Raw genomic sequence first — 13,722 nt, forward strand, 5'->3', positions numbered from 1 at the left:
GTTATGCATGCTAGACTGGGTGCAATTTTCTGCTAAAATGCCGTTTTGGCGCAGGATGGCGCAAAGGACCGCTCCCAGCGCAGTTTGGCGCAGCTGTCCCACCCCAGTTAACAACATGCGAGAAATCTTCCCGTGAAGCTTCGGCTTCTTCTTGTGCAGTACGAGCTGCAGTTTGCAAATGAGCGATTGATTTACGTTGCGAAATTTTTGCGAATGCATTTTTAAATAATTTTTCCATTTTCTTGTTAGTTACGTATAAACATATGGATCAATATTAAGCTTCCACAAGCATATTTATTTATTTATTTATTTCAATACCCTAAAGGCCCATGCGGGCATTACATAGGGGGGGATTCTTATAATATACAACACTACTATACAACTTATACGACTACAATATACAACTTATAAATATACAACACAGGTTATAAACGGCTGAAGACAGAAATAAGCAAGTTAAGAAGCCAGGTACAAGTTATTAAGAGAAAAAAATGGCTAGGAGCAGGATCTGGAAAATTGCACATGTAGCAAATTCCACAAAGAAAAAAAAAATCAGCACCTTCAGAAGTTGCAATACATGGCATCTAACTTTCACGGAACGATACGGCCGGCACGAAAAAAAAATAAAAAATGAAAAAAGGAAGGAAAAAACAAAGACGCGCATCATTTTACGTTGGAATTTTCTAAGTATGACCAGAGAGCTGTTTGAAATGATGTTTCAACGATAGCCGCAATGCTAGAAGGAAGCGAATTCCACTCTTCGATAGCCAGGACCAAAGGTGAGTATTTGAATCGTTCTGTTCGAGCAAAAATGGGTTTAGTCTTCTTCATATGATCTACACGAGCCGATGTGTCCGGCGCTGGGAGAAGATGTGAACTTGCAAATGGTGTGTTATTGTGATAGAGAGTGTGGAAAAAGGATAAACGGCTGAATTTTCTGCGCATGGCCAGAGGCGGGAGATGGAGCGATATTTTCAGCGATGTTACACTTTGATGCCGAGAGTAACGGGAAAGGATGAATCATGCAGCCTTGTTTTGTATAGATTCCAACATGTTAAAAAGATAGGTATAATGAGGGTTCCAGATCACTGACGCGTATTCTATCACAGGCCTGATTAGCATGTTGAATGCGTGAAGTTTTTATCCTGGTTGGCTTGGTGTAGTCGGTGTTTAAGAAGACCAAGTTTTTTTAAGGCTTTGGTAGTAATCAGTTCAATATGAGTGCTCCAGGATAAATTAGAGGTAAGATTTGCACCAAGGTATTTTACCGACGCTGCAGTTTCAATGATAGTATTATTAACTGTGTAGGTATTAGGACTTGTGTTAGCAGCGGAAGAAAACTTGAGATGCTTAGTTTTGTCTGCGTTAATAACCATTTGCCACCTGGCGCACCAATGAGTTCATCAAGGTCAGTCTGGAGAGCAATGATGTCGCAAGGGCTCGATATTGCTCGGTAAATTACGCAGTCGTCTGCAAATAGCCGTATTGTTGATGTTATGTTCGACGTGATGTCATTAATATATATTAAGAAAAGCAGTGGACCCAGCATCGAACCCTGGGGTACTCCTGAAGCAACACCTGTACATCTTGATAAGAAGCTCCCTAACTTAACTGATTGAAAGCGGTTTGTTAGAAATGCGTTGATCCACTGCGTAGTACGTTGGTCCAGCTGCAGGTTGCGTATCTTTATCATCAGGCGGTTATGAGGCACGCGATCAAAGGCTTTAGAGAAATCAATAAAGATGGAGTCAATGTAGAAGGAAGAGTCGATTGCTTGATGAAGGTCCGTTATTAACTCAAATAACTGCGTCTGACACGATAAATGTTTGCGGAAGCCATGTTGGTTGTTATGAAGCAAGTTGTTCTGGTTAATATGAGTCATAATGTTAGTGTATAATATGTGTTCGAGTACCTTGCAACATATCGATGTTAGTGAAATTGGCCTGTAATTATTAGGAACGGATCTGTCACCAGATTTAAATACCGGCATTACATAAGCGGATCTCCAATCTTCTGGCACACATGTCGTATCGAGTGACTGTTGGAAAATGAGAGATAGCAGGAAAGGTGTGTGTTGGCCGGTAATTTTTAAGAGTTTCGCGTTGATACCATCGGGTCCTGGGCTAGTGTGGTGAGGTAGGCGTTCAATTGCACGAGCCACGCCAAGCACAGATATGTGAATGGGTGAAAATGGAATCTGTATATCGGCCTCAGGAAGCAGCAGTGGATTGTAAATGGGCAATTCGTTCGTAAAAACTTGTGAGAAGTGGCTATTGAATTGTTCTGCACACTGTTCTACAGGTAGAGTGCTGCCGTGGGCGTCCAAAATAACAGGAACCGTACTAGCGGTTTTAGGATTAACAGTGTTCCAGAATTTTTTAGGGTTGGTTTTTATCAAACTAGGAAGTGTAAAATTAAAATATTTGTTTTTGGCTTCAGAAATTAGTTGTTCAGCTATTTTGGAAATGCTTTTATAGTTTTCCCAGTCTGTAGCTTCCTTTGTTCGAACCGCTTTACTAAATGCTCTTTTTTTCCTATTTAGTGCCCTGTTGACATCTGTAGTGAACCAAGGATGGTTGGTACGCGTACTTATCATTAGTTTTGGCACGCAGGAATCTTCAATTTCCTTTAGTTTGTCACGAAACAACTTCCAATTTTCATTAGTCGTACGGTTATGAAAATTGGCCTGAAAGCTATTTGTGAAAGTTTCCAGCAACAGGTTCATTTTTTCAACATCCGCACGTGCGTAGTTGTAGATAAGCTTGCTGGTTTTTGTTTTGTCGGTCCGTGGAAGTAGAAGAGAACAGTGCACAACTTTGTGGTCACTTATTTCTTCCAAGACGTGGATGTCTGAGAGCTCAGGATGGGTTGTTAGGATAAGGTCCAGGAAGTGTTTACCGCGAGTGGGCTCGTGAACAATTTGGGTGAGCTGGTGATATTGAAGTAAATGAAGAAAGTTAATGTTCTCCTGTCGGTTATTATCGGAGCCAACAGTTAGCGTCGTCCAGTTAATCGCGGGAAAATGAAAGTCGCCAGCTAAAAATAGGAGGCAATTCGGGTGCCTAAAAGGATCTGCTCGATAGCGTCATTTAACAGATCAATGAATTCAGGTTGGCTACTTGGTGGCCTATAACATGGCGCCAATAATGCAAAATTTATGACCAATTTGAGCAGACCAAGCAAAACTTATGACCAAGTTTCCTTGCTATCATCCCAGTGATTGTCTGCTAAGAGTTCGCCTGGCTTTCCTGCTGTTTAAGCGTGGCGGGAGGTGTGGGGAAGGTCGGTACAACAGAGGAGTTAGGGAAGCTAGCTACCTTTACTCCGTTGTCTATGGGGTCCTGCCACACCATGATCTTGGCGCCTGTGCGTCCCACGCTGTCCAGAGTCCGTTCCACGTAATACTGCTCGACGTCTCTCGTGACCGACATATTGTGGCGCTCCATGAAGACCTCGATCTCGGGACTGGACTCCCTGCGAGCGCCAGTAAGGTCGAACGCGCCGATGAAAGGCGCTGACATGAAGATGCGTTCTCGCCGACCTTATGAACACCGGACGCCTAGGTCATTTATATGTGGGCGGATGGATGGATCGATGCTTTGGCGAGTAGATGCAAAGATGGATATTATGAGGAGACATTCGAAATGAGGTGGTGCTTGAAGTTTAGAAGCTCGTTATCTTTTTCTTTCCTTCTGCTTTTTGTATCGGCCATTAAGCTTCGTGGTTTGTGTAGAAACTGCGTCAAAGAAATCGGTTAATTGCCCTACAAGCTAAAGTCTTTTCATTTTCCTATGTTATTTGCTTTTACGCCATCAGTATTGAAGCCTTCCTTTACTAATATCCATCACACATTTATTAACCCCCTTCTATTCAATAGAGTTGATCATTGGTCTAGTTTTTAACATGTCATACTGAAAAACGGTGGGGGAGAAAGTCAGTGCCCGAAAATACACAACATAAGAAAGAGAGCGGACGACGCCAACGCTGCAGCTCCCTGTGTTTGTGTTTGGATTTGAGTTTGGGACGCATTTTTAGAGCTACCAGCTTAAAGAACATACCACCCAATAAATATCGTACTCTACTTTGTTCTCTGTGTGGGTTACCTACTTAGCTCATCCAAAAAGAACGTAGAGCCACAAGTCGCCAAGCTTCGAACGCAGTAGAAAGTGTGACGTCAGTCTTCCCACATGTTAGGAGCCTTAACAGGCAAATAGATTGCTGAGTGCATCGCTTGGTCTTTAAATGCACAACTATAGGTTCACAAGTTATGCAATTCTTAATAAATTTATGGCGAAAGCTTTCGAAAGCTTACACATTAAATTTTTACAGCGAAGCTGTATATAGCTGCCGTCCAAGCGGTGGTCGATGTCCGTCCGTCTGCGCGTCGCGTCGACACGAAAAAATGTTCGTCTGCAGTTTATCGCCAATGCTGTGTAGCTCTCAATGTAATGTGGGTAACTTGGAAAAAATCATATTGAAATCGGCGCCGCTAAGACGACTCTATCATTACGCAGAGTTTCATTCACTTGCCACAAGTATTTTTTTATAGTTGACAGTGAAGTTGTATATATTGCGGAGTTCCCGTCTGCCATGCGGCGGTACTTGCACACGTCGCCCCTTCAAAAAAGAATTAGAATAAATCCCTCCACAGCCACAAGAGGAAATCGCTGTCTGTGTCCTTTAATAATAATAATAATAATAATAATAATAATAATAATAATAATAATAATAATAATAATAATAATAATAATAATAATAATAATAATAATAATAATAATAATAATAATAATAATAATAATAATAATAATAACACCTTTATATACATAAAGGCGTCGATTGACGTAAAACACACCACACCTTCACTGCTCGTCCTTCTTCACAGCGTGGAAGGGCTGATGATTTTTTTTACGACATATGAACAAAGGCCTGACCAATGAATGACGCTTGCTCTTCATCCTTACGGAATTTGAGGCTCACCTTCGAACCCAGCCATAATAGTTACGCATTTTTCGTAGATTTCCTTCAACTCTGCGCTCGATACTCACACCTCAGAATCCCACCGCTTTCGTTTCTGCTATGGCGTTTCACTGTTGAGGCCTTATGCTTACGCACGAGGCCGCCCCGCTTAGACTCCCATTCCTCGCAAGGCCGTACCAGCAATAGTAGTGCACTTCATCCATGCCAAGGTGCACGTAGCGGTCCTTAAATAGCTCCGTCACTTGGGGAAGAATCCGCTGCACCAGCCTGTAGCTCTGGTTGTTCGTCGGGTCGAGCATTTCGAAGGCAGCGTGCTGGCGCCACTTCGCGGTGGCCCGGCTGCCGTTGCCGTAACAGGGCGTGAGAACATCTGCGTGTCGCAGACGGGAAACCAGGTTGCGCGGCTCTACAGGGCGGTCAGGCATTGCAGAAACAAAAGATTTACAGAAAACGTTGCTGCTCCATGGACTACGAATGTGATCAATATGGATTTAAATGGTATAGCTGCGCAATGGGTCATCATGGCCGTTCCACGTGAAGAGCTCCGATATAAATTTGCACCACTAGTCCGAGCAAGCTATTGGATCAAAGAGTCACAGGAGACATTTAAAGAAAGTTCTCCAACAGTGCTTCCTTCCTACTAAGTCAGTTTCCCTCTAACTTGGATAAGAAGATTTCCTTCATTTTGCTAGACTTGTGAAATATGTTGTTGTTCGGTTGGTCAATATGGTTTCTGTAAAGAAGTTCTTTTCATTGTGCTATGCAGAGAGACTGAACTTATCATAGTTTAAATTTATTCCTAAGCTCCTTTTAACCTCGCGAGACCCAGTGGCCACCTCTGCGAACGTTTGCTAACATTTTCTAGAAGACAAACAGCACTTCCAAGCACTCTGAGCACTCGCCTATTGCTGTTTACGAGTCTGTCCTATCATCTGGTTGAGTTCGGGCCAGATAGGGCGTTACCGATCGGTCTGACGTCATATTGAAAAGGTGGCTTGGAGCATGAACACGTTTCATCTCAGACGTGTACGTGATTATTACGATTACATTCCACACACCAGTCGCATACGCCTACTAAAGACATCGCAATGTGCTCTTGAAGGAGCAAAGCCAACCGCGAATGGTTTAGATGGATGAAGCAAATGTGCCGTTTTTTCTACAGAGTAAATGCTTATGTCCTCGATGGTGGACATTGAGACTCTAGCGTAGTGCCTCTGAACTTGATTTTGGTATGAATAACTGACTGGTTGCTCACTTTGTTGCTAGGAGGGCGCACACACTGCAATGAAAGCGGCATTCCAGAAGTGCCCCCCCCCCCCCCCCCCCCACCGCCAAATAAAGCCGTACTCGAGTACAATAACCAGAACGTCTAAGCGATAACATTTGCTTAAAGAAGATAACATCAAGAACACTGCATGATGTTGTAATATTGGCTGCTACAAAATCACTCGACAATGTCGCATTACGTATTCTTTGTTGAGTATCCATGTATTGAGGTTGATCGCAGTTCTTTCCCACAGTTTCGTCCAAAGTGATGACGACGATGATGTAATGATAATAAAAAGTAAATTCCATCATGTTTTACATTGAAAGCCGTTTTGTTTGAAGTAACAAAAGAGGGAAAAAAGTGAAATTGCGCTCTCGTTTTGCCATCTGCGCGAAAGAAAGCAATTTGTGCGTAAGAAATAAACTTTATTAGTTGAAATGAGCCGACGGTAAAATCGTCCGAGGTGGGCGGCGTCCCTAGTCCAGGATGCCGTGGGCTTGAGCTGATAGCTTGGCCCTGCTCACCAGGCGATGCTGGTCTTCAGGGCTCGAGCTTATCAGTTGGGCCTCCCACTGCTCGACGGTTGGTCCGGTGATGGGCGGTGTCGATGGATTTTGTTGACATTCCCATACCATGTGGTAGAGGGTATTGGGCGTAGAGCAGAAGACGCATTTGTGAGCATAGGTCGTAGTATACATTGCGTGTAGCAGGGTGCCGTGCGGGAATGTGCCGGTCTGTAGTTTTCGGAAGATCACCGCCTCTTGTCAGCTGGGGATGCGGGGGTGGATAGATCCTTCTACCCAGTCTGTAGTGGCTTAGGATATCGGCGTATCTTTTCGGGACGCTATCTTGTTGGTCTACCGGTGCTCGTGAACCTGGTGGGATAGCCCGGAGAATGTGATCTCGGGCAGCGGCATTAGCCGCTACATTACCCGCCAGGGACTCGTGTCCCGGGGCCCAGACAATGTACACCTCTGGAAAATTGTCTCGCTTTTCGAGGATGCTCAGGGCTTGTTTGGAAATGCGGCCCTTTTGGTAATTTCTACATGCTGTTTGTGAGTCGGTGATGATCGTGATTCGATCTTCCTTTCGCTGGCCCGTAGTGGCCGCCAGGGCTATCGCCGTTTCTTCCGCGCAGTCGATGTCTGGAGTGCTTGCCGAGGCCGCTGCTACCTCTTGTCCTCGGCCGTTGATCACGCTGATAGCGTGGGCCGCTCTGTTCTTGTACTTTGCCGCGTCGGTGTATCGGACCTCCCCTTGTTTTGGTCCTTCGTAGGCCTTACGCAGAGCTTTCACTCTCGCTCGCCTCCTTTCTCTGGGTATTCAGGGTGCATGTTTCTCGGGATGCTGGCCACCGTGATCTTCTCCCTCAGGGGTAGAGGGACCCGCTGTTTTCTGGACTCATATTCGACTGGGTAGCCCAGTCTTATTAGCGTGTCCCTACCCGTGCTGGTGAGCTTGAGTTGCTCTATCTGGCTCGTCTTATGGGCCTCTACTAGTTCCTCCAGTATTGTCGATGCCCAGGCTGAGTAGCTTCTCCGTCGACGTCGTCGGTGGAAGCCCCAGTGCTAGCTTGTAGGTCTTTCGTATTAGGGTGTTAAATTTGTCTCTTTCGCTGTTCTTGAGACCCAGGTACGGGGTGCCGTAAGTGACTCTGCTGATTACCAGGGCTTGCATTAATCTGATTGTGTCCTGCTCTTTCAGGCCGTGCTTTTTGTTTGTCACTCTTCGCACCAAGTGCGCGACTTGGGTAACTGTCGCTTGCAGTTTTCTAATGGCGGCGAGACCGGCACCGTCCTTCTGGAGAGTGAGGCCCAGAATACAGAGTGTGTCCACCTTGGGTATGTTGACTCCATTTAGTGTCAACGTTGGGTCAGGTGTCTCCTGCGGAGGCCGCCCTCTTGTCCTCTTTTTGAGGATCAGGACCTCCGACTTTTCCGGCGCGCATGAAAGACCGCAGCGGTGTAGATACTGCTCGGTCTTGTCGATAGCTTCCTGCAGGGCGTCTTGTTGTTCGCCCGCCGATCCCGTGCACGTCCACATGGTCAGGTCGTCTGCATACATTGCGTGACGGATACCCCTGATGTTCTCCAAGAGGTTCGGCAATCCCTTCATCGCTATATTGAACAGCAACGGGGAGATCACCGACCCCTGGGGGGTTCCTTTCTGCGCTATTTGGAACTTCTCAGTCCTGAGAATCCCCAGGCCTATGGTCACCGTTCTACCCGTCAGGAAGTCCCGGACGTAGTTGTATGTCCGCCGTCCGCAGTTGGTATGTTGTAGGCTGTTTAGCACTGCTTCGTGTGAGACGTTGTCGAAGGCTCCCTTCACGTCGAGTGCCAGGATGGCACTCTTGTGGAATGTGCTGAGGCCGTCGATGACTTCTTCTTTCAGCTGAAGTGGAATGTCCTGGGTGGAGAGGTTAGGCCGGAAACCGAACATAGTGTTCGGTAGGTGCCCACCTTCTTCCAGATAGGGCGAGAGACGATTGTGGACCATGTGCTCGAAGAGTTTTCCCGCGCATGACGTGAGAGAGATCGGACGCAGGTTCTGTAGGTTGATGGGCTTGCCGGGTTTCGGGATCATCGTTACGTCCGCGTGCTTCCAGGAAGCCGGTATACTGCCGTTCTCCCAGCTTTCATTGATAAACTTTAGTAAACTCTCCGTTGCCCCATCGTCCAGGTTACGGAGGGTCTTGTTGTTAGTTTTATCCCTGCCGGACGTCGTGTTTCTTGTGAGATTTCTTAAGGCTGCCACGATCTCCGACTTGGTGAAAGGTTGGTCTAAATCCGGATTGAGTTCCCCCTCGTACTCCGGGTGAATGACCGGCTGCGTCTTCCGTTGTTGCTCGTCTCCGATGTATTTCTCGGTGATGGCTTCGAGCGCTTCTTCTTCAGTTCCCTGGAAGTTGTGTATAAGTCTTTGTATGTGTTGCCCCGTGACAGTTTTTGATTCCGTCTTCGCCAGAAGGGTCTTTAGAATGGCCCAGGTCTTTCGGTTGCTGAGGGTTCCCTGTAACTGGTCGCACATTTGATTCCAGTTCTGACGTCCGAGTTTTTCAGCATACTCCTCCGCCTGCCGCGAGACTGCGGCAATGCGGATCTTGAATTTGCGGTTTCTCTTCTGCTTCTTCCATCTCTTCAAAAGTCCTCGCCTGGCCTCCCAGAGGTGAAGTAGTTGTGGGTCGACTTCGGGATTGTCCGCAGTGAGTTGGATGGTCTTTGTGTACTTGGTAACCAAGTCCATCACGTTCTTGGTCCACTCCTCGATGTCCGCTAGGCTTCTGGGGTGTTCGTCTTTCCGGAAAGCAGGCCAGTCCGTAATTTTGGCCTGACCTAATCTCACAGGGGTTTTGTGGTGCATGATTTCAGTCTGGATGATATGATGGTCGCTGCCCAGAATCTCGGCCAGTCTCGACCACTCGACTTGCCTTAAGCCAGTGGAGAAGGTCAGGTCTGGGCTGGTGCCTCTGGAGACACTGTTGCCGATTCTAGTTGGTATTAGAGGATCGGTCCACAACGTCAGCTGGTGGTGTTGTGCCGCGTTGTGCACGTCCATACCCTTCTTGTTGGTTGATCGGTAGCCCCAAGCCACATGTGGAGCGTTAAAGTCACCCACCACGAGAAGTTTTTCACCGTTGGTGACTTTCTTCACTTCTCTCAGGAACTTGTCCAAGTCCTTTAGTGTGTCGCGCGGAGGACTGTATACATTCAGGATGTAGAGGCTCTGCAAGGTTTTCTTGGGAGGAACCAGCTCAATCAGAGTGTGTTAGATTCTGTGGTTGATTTGGTGCTGCTGCGTTGTGTAGTGCTTCTTGATGAGGACGGCGGTCCGGGTCCTTCCTTGGGCAATGTGTGTTTTGTAGCCGCGCATCGTAATATTATTTGTTTCTGTTTCCTGTAACGCGATGACGTCAGGTTGGTGTAGGGTGCATAGGTGAAGTAAATTTTGCCGTTTCCGATTTATTCCTCTGCAATTCCACTGCCAAATTTTGAGGGTTTCGGTCGCTTCTTTCTTCTTTGCTATCGTATTCGCCATCTTGGCTTCCCCGAGTCTCGTTCATCTGGGCTTCTCTGATGGGGTATTTTGGCTTTTTCCTTGCCTGCTCTTTTTCCCTTTCTAGAATGGAGATGCGTTGGTTGAGTTCGTTGCCCATCTGGGTGATCTCCTGGCGGAGCGTTTGTACGGCTGCTTGGACGGTGGCTGCCACAGATTTGCTTATGGTGTCGACGGCCTGAGCCAGTTCGGCTCGGAACTCATTTCTCAGTTCGGCCTTGTCTTCGGTTCGGGCCTTGTTCATCTTGTACTCTATTCCCGAATCGAGGTCCTCCATCGGGGGAGTATGTTCCCTCGGCGGCGTTGGTGTTGTGGTCAGTTTCTGCTGTTTTTGCAATTCGTCAATGAGATGTTGGAGCTTCCTCTCCAGGGCTTGTTCCCTGGCCTGAGCTCTTCTGTCGCGTTCCTCCTGACGACCTTCTTGCTCTTCTAGACGTTTCATGAGCACTTCATTCCGCTTCATCAGGCCGGCGTTTTGCCTTCTAAGAGAGGAGATGGTTTCCTCGTATCTCGAATTTCGCTCTTGTGTCGGCAGTGAGGGAAATGAGTCGGTTGTCGACTTGGAACTGGCTATCACTTCCGCCCAGGTGATTTTCTGCTGTTGTTGCTGTGGCTTACTTGTTCCATATTGCGAGGAGCTTGAACTTGTCTCCCTTGTTCAGTCTGGATGATATGATGGTCGCTAGGTGATAGGTGGTTGTCGGCCTCTTGATTGACTTCTCTCCCTCACGTACAGGGGTGGGGGTCTTGGCTTGAGCCTTTTCTCGCACTCCTTGCTTGCCGTCTCGTGAGGTAGTGCACATAGTTTGCACTGCAACTGGCAATCATTATCTGCTTGTGGGTTCTGCACCCCGCACCGGTTGCAGATATGTTTGTCTGGGTTGGGGCATACGTCCTGCCGGTGGCCGATTTCTCCACAGGCCTTGCAATACTGCACCGATCTGCGGTATGGGCGACAACGTGTGTACGAGCCGGCCACCTTCACATAGAAAGGGATGTGCGGACCTTCGAAGGTGATAACTGCTGAGGTGGATTTGCCGAGCATCCTCGCATGCAGGATGCCACAGTTGGCTGCCAGTAGTTCCGCAAGTCGTTTCTCCGTCGTACACGCAGTGATACCGTGCACGACTTCACGTACTGTTCCTGGGAGCGGTTTGATGTACGGCGTCATCTCGTATGTGGCCGCCCCAAGTTCGATGCTGCTGATGGAACCGAGCTTCAGTGCGTAGTCCTCGTCTGCGGTGCGGGCAATTATCAGGTTCTGCTTCCACTGCGTTTGGATGGTTACGTTCGCGCAAAATTCTTTGAAAGGAGAACCACTCGCCCTTGCAAGTCCTTCGGTGATCTTCTCGTCCGGCCAGCTGGACAGTTTCATGCCGGTTCTTGGTCGGTATACCACCTTGTAATCATTCTCTGGCAGCGGCGGCGTCACGCGTCGCGGCGGTGGCTTGCCGTTGGTTCGGCTTCCCTGATCTTGCTGCCGTTGGTGGTTGCTGTTGGCTTGCATGCTTGCTTCCACTCTCGGGTTGCTCCTCGCGTTCAGTCCTCCTTGCTGGTTCTGGGGGTTTTCTTGCTTTCCTCCCTCTTGTATGCGGTCCTAGTTCAGCGCCTTCTTGTTTTTTCTTGCCTTGATTGCTTGGAACCATGGACCAGCTTGACTCAGCGTCTTGCCGCTGTTCTCGTCGAATTCCATGTTGCTCTGGACCGCTGTGGAGTCTTGGCTATTGTTCTCTATGTCCATTTCGTGAGCACTGCCGTTCGTTTCCCCTGCCATTCTCGGTGCTCGCGAGGCCACGCGGGCCCGCTCCTGGGGCGCGTGCGGCGTTCGGAGAACGGTGTTCGAATATGTCGAGGTGCTTGTTGCTCGGTGTGTCAAGGTAAACAAATCCACTCACCGCGGTAATTCTGGCGACTTTCGATGCCGATTGCCTTGTCGAGTTCAATGACACAAAATCGTGAAGTTTGGTTAAGGTTAACTGCAATAACTCGCGATAAAAGCAGCAGCCCATGCGAAGCGCGTCCGCTCCACTCGGCCCCCTGGTGGCTTTTTTTTCGGATATGCTACTTTTGAGTCCGAGTGCCCATGCGCGTGGAGTTTACTTTATAATTGAACTAAACACATTGTACACATTGCATCATAAATTGTCGATCTATGTACCTCCAGTGAAGTGAAGGGTTCTAAATGAATTATACTGACACGCATACCTTCTTATATTTTTCCGGTGACCTCATTTCACCGGCTAAAATATGCAAAGGTTATCGCTCAGCGCAAGACACGCCTATCTGTACCGAAAGTTTCCCGAAAGCTGTCGATGACTCTACCTGTCGCCTATGTTGCCGCCGACCCTTGTGTAATCAAATTCTGTGCACGACGCGGATGCTAGTGTAAATTCTAGAACTTACGCGAGCACTGGTGATTATGATTAATGGAATTCTGGGGTCTTACTTGCGAAAACCACGATTTCATTACAAGGCACGTCGCAGTGCGGGACTCCAGATTAATTTTGACCATCGAAGGATCTTTAACGTGGCCCCATTTCACGGCACACGGGCGTTTCTGCATTTCGTCCCCATCGAAATGCGGTCGCCGCGGCCTTTCCCTCCACCGCATTCATCCCTCCATTTACATTTCTCCCTCTTGTAAATTCTGCGTCTCTCCCAAAACAGACACAAACCACATCATATGGGGGTGCTCCGAGCACCCCTTCCCCTTTTCCTCAAGCAATTAATATCTAGTGAGGAGCAGCGGGAGGCTGCCTTGCGCAGCTCGAGCGCTGACCTTCAGGAGGCCATCCTGGAGTGGGCTGAGAGGATGGAGGAGGCCTACTCCAAGTAGTTCCTCCCCCCACCCTGAATCCCATTGCCCCCTACCCTTTAATGAGGGATAAATAATGTTTTTCATCATCATCGTGCTTAGCAGCACGACACCATAACTGCTAAGCTAACCCGGCGGGTAGTGATTACGCGGGAAGGTTCAGTGGGCCATGTATAAACAGCCTACGTGTCTGATGCGCAGATCAAATTTTTGGCGATCGACGACTGCGCTCGCCGCCTTGGTTATGTTTGAGTGTTACTTGCTTTTCTGGGCCCAAGTTCGCCTAACAAGGAGCTAACGTTTTGAACCCCCGGTTTTGACATCGTCTTATGCCTTATTCTACGCCGTCACAACGTGACATCTGGTGGAGCTGCTTTAGCCTTCAAATACCAGACGCCAACGAATAAGCGCGAACAGTGAAGACAACACCAACGTCGGCCCGGACCGACGAGCTAGCCGCCGACTACGAAACCTGTCCCCGGAGTACGGACTTCTTCTCGAGACTTCTTCCCCACCAACGAGTGCGTGGCTACAACAGCAACTACGATGACAGCCCCAGTACCACCTACACCAAACGTGTTGCAACAGCCCAGGGAGCCCCCGACCT

General features: G+C 48.0%; 1 protein-coding gene across 1 annotated transcript in view; it reads right to left on the bottom strand.

Annotated features, from left to right (window-relative positions):
* LOC126522231 (beta-hexosaminidase subunit beta-like) overlaps nucleotides 1-13,722 on the bottom strand; it is a 73,616-nt gene that overhangs the window by 46,733 nt on the left and 13,161 nt on the right. Inside the window, exons 4-5 of the mRNA XM_050170960.2 lie at nucleotides 5,155-5,347; nucleotides 3,318-3,474 (exon numbers count right to left, since the gene is read on the bottom strand). Coding sequence (XP_050026917.2) covers nucleotides 3,318-3,474; nucleotides 5,155-5,347 — 350 coding nt within the window. The remainder of the gene's footprint in view (nucleotides 1-3,317; nucleotides 3,475-5,154; nucleotides 5,348-13,722) is intronic.

The sequence above is a fragment of the Dermacentor andersoni genome, chromosome 6 (assembly GCF_023375885.2).
Source record: "Dermacentor andersoni chromosome 6, qqDerAnde1_hic_scaffold, whole genome shotgun sequence".
NCBI lineage: Eukaryota > Metazoa > Arthropoda > Arachnida > Ixodida > Ixodidae > Dermacentor > Dermacentor andersoni.